The 9,968-nt window shown below is 43.6% G+C and overlaps 1 protein-coding gene across 4 annotated transcripts in view; it reads right to left on the reverse strand.

Moving 5' to 3' along the window:
• Positions 1-1,477: 1,477 nt before the first annotated feature.
• Positions 1,478-9,968, reverse strand: part of ccdc142 (coiled-coil domain containing 142) — a 45,986-nt gene continuing 37,495 nt past the window's right edge. For 2 of the 4 annotated variants that reach the window (XM_044206264.1, XM_044206266.1), the window contains 6 exons: positions 9,842-9,956; positions 6,060-6,237; positions 5,371-5,481; positions 4,774-4,874; positions 3,874-4,042; positions 2,120-3,654 (listed from right to left, as the gene is read on the reverse strand). In XM_044206264.1, the coding sequence (XP_044062199.1) occupies positions 3,546-3,654; positions 3,874-4,042; positions 4,774-4,874; positions 5,371-5,481; positions 6,060-6,237; positions 9,842-9,956 (783 nt within the window). In that variant the 3' untranslated portion in view covers positions 2,120-3,545. Of the gene's footprint in view, positions 1,699-2,119; positions 3,655-3,873; positions 4,043-4,773; positions 4,875-5,342; positions 5,482-6,059; positions 6,238-9,841; positions 9,957-9,968 lie in introns of those variants that run through there. The other 2 variants (XR_006379035.1, XM_044206265.1) reach the window with 2 other exon arrangements.

Raw genomic sequence — 9,968 nt, forward strand, 5'->3', positions numbered from 1 at the left:
TTGAAAGTTAAAAGAGTTTGTGATATTTAAAAAATCAGCAGCAAGGGCATTAGAGGAGTCATCAACATGAATATTAAAATCACCACAACGAAGAATTCTATCATAATTTAACACAAGACTAAATTAAAAACTCAGGGAGTTCCAACAAGAAGGAGCCAGCTGGTTTAGGGGGGCGATAAATAATAGCAAATATGACCGGCAGGGGGCCACCAAGTTTAAACATGAGCACTTCAAAGGAGGAAAAATCATTGCAAGCTATGAGGTTACACTTTAAATGCTTCCTATAGACAGTAACAAGGCCCCCACCTCGACCACAATCCCTAGGGCGGCTAAAGCAGTCATAATCAGGAGGGTACAATTCAGCCAGCTGACTGTGATCACCAGGACGTAACCAGGATTCAGTTAAAAACATAAAGTCTAAATCAGTAGAAGAGAGAAAATCATTTAAAATAAACGTTTTGTTAGAGAGTGATCTTACCTTAAGAAGAGCCATCTTAAAAAAACCCAGATAATAAGTTTAATATCTGTCATCAGCACTAATTCCCCTGAGAAATGATTTCAGAATCAGAATGATTGAATGAATGAATTAAATAATTTAAATATAATCTTCCACTTTTTCACTCTGTGTGCTCGCTGTCAAAATTCGGACCCGTTTTTCCAGATGGAGTGAGATAATTGAATGAACGCATGATACACTGATTATACAGGTGCAGTGGTTTGATCTTCTCTTATCTTCCTCTCGAAGGGCATCTATAACTCATTCAGAGAAAGTGTGAGTCCAGTATTGTTCCTCACAGCCGTCAGTCAGCTCATTTTGCTTGTAAAGGCTCTCCTCGTCTCTTGCCACCATGGCCGGATTAACCTGCTAGGCGGCCCCAGGGCAAAATTGACTTGCTAGGCCCCTATGAACCCCGTTTCTCCCACTTCCTGTGCATAGTGTACAGTATTCTTATCATCAGAAATCATGTGGCCCAAGGTTTGCTGTAAGACAATTTGATTAAACGTTATATGCACGTATTGCATGTAAGGGCAATCAGTTTTATTTCTGCCTCGTCTGTTGTGTTCTACCAGTAAGAAACTGATTTTAATTGTTTGTATTGTTTATTAATGCTTCTTTCCATCCAGTCAAAAACCTGACGACTGACGTGATGACGTGCTGTCGTAGGCGTATTGCCTCATTTCCGGTCACCGGTGTTTGTGTGTTACTAGTAGCGTATTTTTGCTGCTCTAGCTCATCACAGTTAATTTTGTTCGATTCTTCATTATAGTGACAAACTATCCAAAATGTCCAGCAAACAATGTGGGCTTTGTAGATAATTGGCGGGCTTTCTGGGGAAGACCTGGTCTGATTAGGAGAGACGGCATTCATCCCACTTTGGATGGAGCAGCTCTCATATCCAGAAATCTGAACGAGTTTATTCGTGGACCAAAACCATCGTAATGTACGATCAGCGAATCCAAAGATGCAGAACACAGATAGAGGGGTTAAATGACAAAGTCAATCTTTATTTGAACAACACGGAATCACTGGGAATGGGTCTTTCTCCTGAGTGGTAAGTCCGGCGCCATCCTCAGCAGCCTCAGGGGAAACTGTGAGCCCAGCTCTGGGGAAATGCTGCATGGATCCGGACAGGAAGCGGACCCATGGCGTGGAGACCACACAGGAGCACGCAGGGATCGGGAGGGTATGGTGGCTGACTATGACAAAACCATGACAACCCAGATTTGAGACCAGGAGGCAGAGTTGCAGTCCTACACGCTTCTCTGCGCTTCCAGAGCAGTTACCCACCCAAAACTCCTTACTGACCGTGTCTGCCCCCCGACCACTTAAATTAATAAAACTAAAAGTTAACAGAAGAGGAGTTATACATAAAAATGCTGTAATAGTACAACAAAATAGGAGAATTAAATGTGGACTCTAAAAAACTGCATTTTGTGTTTACTTGTGTTATCTTTGACTAATATTTAAATTAGTTTGATGATCTGAAACATTTAAGTGTGAGAAACATGCAAAAAAATAAGAAATCAGGAAGGGGGCGAACACTTTTTCACACCACTGTATATCTAACCTTCCCATTCTTTCTAAGATCCCTGAGAAAGCTGTCGCCAATCAGTTGTGTGACTTTCTAAACAACAATAGTTTATTTGAGGATTTTCAGTCAGGATTTAGAGTGCAGCATAAAGGAACAGTACACACAGGGACACGACATAACAAGGACAACACCTAAAAGAATGATTAGGATGGTTTGTACGGTGCAAGCCACTTTGTTCAGATATCAAACTGCAGTGATCAAATGTCATCAGTTTGGATGCCCCACTGTGATTTAAGTTTGTTTCCATTTTTGACTAAATTTATTACTGAATCAGCACTTCCGTTTGATGCGACCAATCTGTCAGTCAATAAAACCACTTTGTTTTTACACTGCCAAAAAAAGTATACATAAAGGCATTTCTTTGTTATATTTCTTTATCTTTATAGATTATTTTGGGAACTTAGTTTTTTATAAGGGGTTTATCTTTCTATATTTTTCATTGTTATTTTTCATGGCTTTTTTATACTAAATAACATGTTGTTACTCAAAGCTTTAAGCCAAAAATAAATGGGTCTCAGTAAGTAATATTATAAAGATTACGGTCTAGACCTGCTCTGTAGGAAAAGTGCAATGAGATAACTTATAAAACTGAAGTGAATTGAATTGAAAAAGGGTAAAGAGGATTATGTTTGTTTAAATCCACATTCAGACCATGGGTTCCAAAAGGTTTAATATTAGAGAAGGGTTTTTTTCTACAGATCAGCACCCCTAGGAGATGTTTGGACTTTCTCAGAGCCAGTGAGTTACAGAACCTGGGTGTCCACCTCATCTGTTGACTCTGAGTCAGATGCCAGCAGCCAGTCACTCCTCAATAGGGCTTTTTTAGGCTGCACCCACACGGTCAAGTCTGAGACCAGCCACGAGAAGGATGCACCAAGAATCTCTTTTGGAATATGGGAGTTTGTATCATGTGATCTCCTAATTGTAGGCAAAGTTGTTGTTTTTGTCTGTACATAAAAGCCATTTTTCCTTTCCTTTTACCTGAGGAACACCTTGCTGGTCAAAGAGTTGCCTTATTAAACTTTTGGGAGCTTGTACTATTCAGTAACAGACAAAAGAGTTGTTGACCAACACTGCAGCAAAGCTGCAAAACTATTTGTTATCATGGCGCATTTTATAGAGACCATTAACAGACAAATTCCACTTGAATCCATTGCCATACAGCAACGTATGGAAGGCACCATATACACAAAACAGACTGTGTGTGCAGAACAAACATTTTTATCATGAAGCCATGATGATGAAACATATGAATAAAAAAATGATTTTATTCCGGAATATAAAAATATGTTTGTTGACAAGTGGTCAAACAAATATGTGTCTAAACAACAAGAATACAACCTTTTTTTGTTTGTCCTGGATATTTCCTTTACACCGTGTTTGTGTAAAGGAAGGAGCCGGAGAGATTCATGTGGAGTGTGTGTGTGTCAGATCTCTGCAGGGTCTGGGTGTTCAGGGTTCAGACTTGGAGAGACACTGCAGTCCCGGCAGCCTCCAACGACGAGCGCTGCTGTGGATCCTCAGGTCCAGCCATTCCTGCTGAGCAGCACCCAGAGCTAGACTGGGAGCACAAAATAAAGACAGTACAATTCTTACTGTCGAATTCCATCACAACAGCACAAATGAGTTTACGTTTGTCCCACAAAACTACACAAACACTAATAACACCAAAGCGTATGTGGTGCTTTAAGGGGAGGGACAGGCATTAAGTGTAATTCCCTTTTGCAAACCACATCACTGAGGAATCACTGCCTCCATGTAGGAAGTTGTAAAAATGTACCTTGGAGCGAGGTAGGGCTCTCTGGGGTTGGATGGGTCCACTGGAGGGAGGTCAGTGGTCACAACTGAGGGATCAGACTGAGGCAGGTCCTCATCCTCCATACACCTCAGGTTGGTTATACTGCTCCCCACCACTGCATCAATGCTGTCTCTGCTGCTGCTGGCTGGACCTGAGAAGTCACACACAGAGGTTACTGCCACTGGCCTCTCGTGACAGATTTGTTTCCAAGCTGCTCTGACAACAATAGAACATGGGGCCAGAACACGATGCAGCCGCTTGTTGTGGACATTGGGGTTCATGCTGTCGGGAGAGCGCTGGAAGTCTTGTGAAGTTATACTGGCACAGAAATCCTGGAGGAAAAGCTGATGCAGTCTGACAGAGACTTGGGAGAAGACTTATTTCCAGCAAGACAACAAACCCAAACAAAGCCAAAAATATACAGGAATGGCTTCAAAACAACACGTGTCGTGTACGTGAGTCCAAACCTCAACAGAGCTGAGAATGTGTCAGAACTTGGAAACTGCAGTTCATTCATGGTTCATAGCTCCAGTGAATGTCATGTTCCAGACCTGTCCTGTGCAGCAGGCATAAAAAGTGACATTTGAAAATCTTAAATTGCCTTTCCAGGAGCAGTGTCCTCGTTACTTACAGGATAATCCACAGAACACAGTGTTCACAGAACTACTTTATGCAGAATAAATAGTCCCAGTGACACGCAGCAATGCGTGTCAAATCGCTTCGATCACCAGACTTGACCCGCAGGCTGCTATTTGCCAACATTAACTTTAAATGCTTAACATTAACTTTAAATGAATATAAAGTGCTATTCAGGTTTTAAAGTTCCAGACTTTACATATGGTTGAGTTCCCTGACTTTCTGACTGACTGGTGCGATACTCACAGCAGCGTGTGAAAGGCTCCCAGGCTCTGGACTGCAGGTATGGTTTGGCCTGCGGCTGCTGGAGCAGACACACCACTGCTGAGTCCACTTGCTGAAAAACCCTGCAGACAGAGAGAAGGATTACCAAAAGTGGCATGGAAAATGGCCTTTACATATTAGGAACATGGCTTTCAGACTACATTTTCCAAGGAATCTCTGTTGGAAAATGTCAGTGTGTTTCAGCTCTGTCAAAGTTTCAGCAGGTCACCCGTAAACAGCAAGTCATTTTATATTCTTAACATATTTTCTACTGATGTTTGTTTTATATTTTTATATTTGAGGATGGCTTGTTAACTGACCCAAAAGAGGGCACAGTTTGATCAGGTCTAAAACACTGTATGCTTAGCTATGGAGCCACTTCCCACTAAAGCAACTGTCTCACAAATGTGTGGCAGATGGTACAGCTGTGAAACTTTCACAAAGATGTAGGCCTGATTCGACTCTCCAGTGAAACACTCTGGCTGGTTCACAATTCACTCGAACATTCACAGTTCAATTACAGATAAAGAACAGCACTGAAACTACATTACACTGAGGATGGAACACAGATTGTGATACCGGAGGCTGAGCAGTCGTTGGTGGAGTTCCGCTGACAGACCATATTTGTCTGACTGGATCAACTCTCGGATAGAATCAAAGTCCTGCTTCAGCTGGAGAGCTCCCTGCACACTGAACAACAAAACAACACTGCTCAGAGTCAAGAATATATCAGCAGCATGCTGCACCAGGTACCCAGTGAAACACACTGAAGGAGTGGCACACACACGCACACACAAAACAAACCAAACATACATTTACCATGTATGCAGGTTGACAAAATAGTGTTTTGTTGGCAGGAACAGAAAGACTGGGAGAAATGTGCGATAGTTAACCTGAGAAGCATCCCTTCAGCCTTGGCATGCTCTATGCTGGGAGGCTTTGGAAGCCCAGAGGGAAAAGATAAGCTGAAGACCTTAGAGATGCGATCTGGTCTTGGGCGTCCGTCACAGACACTTTGTCTGCCCCTCCCTTACGGCGTGATTTATACCAAGTTTTTGGTATTGACTGTCCATGCATGCAAGCTGAGTAGGGAAAAATTGCATTCCACGGCATTCGTTTTAAGATTACTTCTTGGCATTTTGCCTTTATTCAATAGTCAGTACAGAGATAGACAGGAAACATGGGGAGAGAGAGGGGCACCCCATAGAACTGATTAGGTGGATAACACTGGTAGACATCAAAGTATGATTGTATGACCAAAAACATACCTGAATTTGATCTTCTGTTTCAGGATGTGTTCCATCCATGCCTCCATGAAAGCTGTCATTGTTATACTCAGTGCTTGGACACGGGCATCATCAGACAATGGTGCCACACCCTCTAAAACCTGACCAATCACAGTCTGAGCTGCCAGAGATGCATACTCACTGGGACTGCTGGGAAAACCTGTGCACCAACAGAGAAATACACAATTATCAATACACAGTAAAATGTACCAAACCTTCCACAGGAATGCTCGCCCAGCTCGGCCCTGCGGTCCCGTCAAATCTACTGGGCCCTCTGTTAGCTTAAAGCCATTCTCTAACCCTGACCTAACTTACCTTTAAGCTGCATTTAATGCCTACCCTCACCCAAGGCCTTATATCAAAAGTGTATGTGCTTAGGCTAAACTACCAGGGTTGGCCCCACTGGCATAACAGGAAGTATCGTCTGAACGCAATGGCCTGCTCAGTGGTCCAACCGTTATCTTGTTCCATTAGTCTTACCAATAGTCACTAGTTAGCAACTCCACTGCTATGTCCCTTGACCTGTCTTACCAAAGAGCCATTCACCAGACCCGGCTGCTTTGGGCCACACCCTCTGATACCCAGTTCAGTTAACAGGAACAACACTGATTTGCCAACAAAAACTCCTACAGCCAATCTCCAGGGGGGCTACGCTCCTCTGCCTCTGCTGCCAACTCTGTATTTCTAAGCTTTTTCCTCTCATAGGTGATTTCGACTGCATTGTCCCATGGTAATGTCAGCTCCACAAAATACACAGCGCTCTGTGTATCTGACCACAACGCAAAATCTGGTCTGAGATTAGCGGGAGCTATCTCCTGAAGAGCTATGAGCTGTTTTCCTAAATCTACTCTGATTTTACAATCACTCCCTGCCTTTAGCTGCCCTACAACATGCCTGTTCAAAACTGCTTTCTGCCTGACTTCCTCGCCCTCACGAACAAACAAAATTCCATCTTGTTTCCCTTTTGCATCCAGAGTGAGTTTACTTCTAAGCGCCTGCTCTCAGTGGCTGCTACATGCTTCAGCACTTGGTAATGTCTCCAGGTTTATCGCCCTTGACACTGGCTTATTTTACACCCTGATAGAATATCTGCAGATATGCTATATAGTATAGATAGAAGCGAACTATACCTGAACTCAAAGGACATGTTGGGTCCTTGCAATATCCTTTCCAGCCGTGCTTTTGCACATTTAAACTCCTCTGTTAAACTGGTTATAGGGAATTCACAGGGCCACTCTGCTGAGGCAACGTGGGGCTCCCAGCCACTTTCTAGTGTAAAAGCTAATCATTCTCTCTAGCTCCTCTGCCTTTTACATAGCTACATCATACACTGTGAGGGGCCACAACAATCGTGGCATCAGACCAAACTGCAGACACCACAGTTTAAGTGGTGGTGCCATCCACTAGCTGCTGTCTCAACCCCTGGATCTGCTCCTTATCACTAAGAGCTGCATCACACCACCTACCGAAACTTTTAACTGGCTTCTCTAGCACTGTTGGAATTGCCCCCTCATCTATATAAAACCTCTTACTTGAAAGCACAACCATAACAGTTGAAATTCTCTGGCTTAACATTCATCCTAGCCCATTTTAAATGAGGTTCAACTTATCCAACGTATGTCGGATGGTCGAATAGCTTCGGAACCCCCCTCCCCCCACACCTTTCCGACGTCAGAACAGGGGGGCTGCGTTGGATCATTTCTGTAACTTTCCGAAACCGGCGATCGGACATTCACACCCACTTTACGCCGTGATTGGCCAGCTGTACGGTGGTGGGAACTTCTGTCAGCAACGTTTTCTGTCACTTCCAGGAGAGACTTTCTGAAAATGTGCGCCGTTATTCCCACATTTAAACGATATCACGTCTCCACCCTCTCTATGACGGCCGCCTCCCTGTGTGGCTGTTCTCAATAACTAAACACTTTTGAATTTCGACGTGGTCAGACAACACATCGTACGAACCACTTCTTTTCTTGTATAACCCGGCCCTTAGATGCCCTAATAATAACCTCCATTGCCAAAGTAAAAACTAGCGGTTCCCTTTGTGCACCCTGCAGTGATGCCCATGTCCAAGTGCTGCCACACTGTAGTCAACTCTGCAGTTGTGAAATTCTGAATGTCCTGAAAATATTCCCTCACTAGCCCTTTGATTATGTCTGGTACTTTGAAAAACTTCCTGCACCGAGGTGTTGATTAGCTTATTCCTCTCTAGGCAATTAGACAAACTCTGTGCCACTACACTGAAGAAAATCGAATCTTCTACATTGAGAAGGCATAGGCCTAAACTATCCTACATCAACAGAATGTTTCTCCTCAGGAAAAAAGATCCCTCCTGCCCTTCGCCAGGACCTCAGAATAAGCTGCTTCCTCCATGCCATCCTAATAAACTTCCACAAAAATCGCAACACACCTGGAGCATTTTTAGACAGCCGTTAGGCCCGGGGGCTGATGCTGACTCTGCTCGCCTAACTGCCATTTACACCTCTTTCAGAGTGGGGGCTTTAACATCCACTGGGTGATCTATTACCCCAACAGGGAGGCATATCTAGCGGTAATCCTTACTGATGCTGTGGTCCTGCTACGTAGCAGCTGTGTGTCTGTGGAGCCTAGACACAAAGCTCTCTGTGTTCAGCTCTCATTACTTATGTAGCGTTTACCTGAATGTCTGTGGTTTGGAGTTTAGTTTTACTCCTGTGTTCCTGTTTCTACTTTCACATCAGCCTTATTTTACTGTTTACTGATCGCTTTCAGCCGGAGTTAGTTACTGCTGATGCAAACCGAATCTTTCCTGCTGCTGCTTCATATTAAAAGCTTTCCACTGGGATCCTTTTATTGTGGCGAAGTTATAGGAAATGTGTTGTCACCAAATTAGCAGAGCTTCATTAGCGGTGCTAGTCTTCAACAGAAACAGGTCTAATCCGCCAGATATGGAGATATTCTGCACTATTTGGTCAGCGGATCAGTTTTAAATATTGCAGGGAGGTATGATACAAATAGAAACAACCACAGTGAGCTGAAAAGGGCAGCAGGCGGCAGGCTCTTACTGTGTTTTGTGACTAGCGCACCTCCAACACGTCATCAAGGTGAACTACTTCACCTTGCTGTGTAGTGCAGTGGAAAAATACTCGCACCGTGCTCAACTGCTCACAGCCTTTCACGGCCTGGCTCGGCACAACACGCAACTCACGTGTTAATCAAGGATCACATTCAAACCCGAACACTTCAAAAGGACCATCAGGATGAGATGATGAGGTGAACTTGTGGTTGACTGAGGAAAAGAACAGGCATGCAGAAAAGCGGCACTGAACTTTCCATCAAAAACTTTAAGAACTTTAACTTCTGGCTTAACTGGCTTTGAAGCCAAGCTTTCAGGGGCTTTGGGTGATTGACTTATGAATGTTGTCTGTGAAGTTGAGGGAGGGCCATTTCCAAAATTAACATGACTTTAAACGGCCCATATAATTTATTCCTTGAACATTTAGATTGCATCTTTCGGAGTCTGGGTTTGCCGCTCTCCATCATTGTATGTATAAAGGATCTTGGAACATTCATCTTCTGTACAGTATATCTACAAAAGCATCCAACATGGACTGGTGTTCCTCTGATTGAGAATGTGTGTCAAAGCAATCAAGACAGTGTCTCTGTATTGTTTAGTTACAAGATGAGCCTACAGTAGTTATAAGTTCACCCTCTGCAAGGGATCAGCAAGTATCTGTTGTATGAGTTTAAGCCACTGCCCAGTAATAACAGTCAGATTTCAGTACCTGTCCTGAGGCTGGGTCTCCAGTGTACAGAAGAAGGCATGGTCTGTTCAAAGATCTCCCCTGACATCCTCTTGCAGTCACTGGAGAAGGTCTTCAGCACCAGGCAAGAGAAGGTCTGATGGACAAT

This window comes from Siniperca chuatsi, linkage group LG8 (genome assembly GCF_020085105.1).
Source record: "Siniperca chuatsi isolate FFG_IHB_CAS linkage group LG8, ASM2008510v1, whole genome shotgun sequence".
Lineage (NCBI taxonomy): Eukaryota > Metazoa > Chordata > Actinopteri > Centrarchiformes > Sinipercidae > Siniperca > Siniperca chuatsi.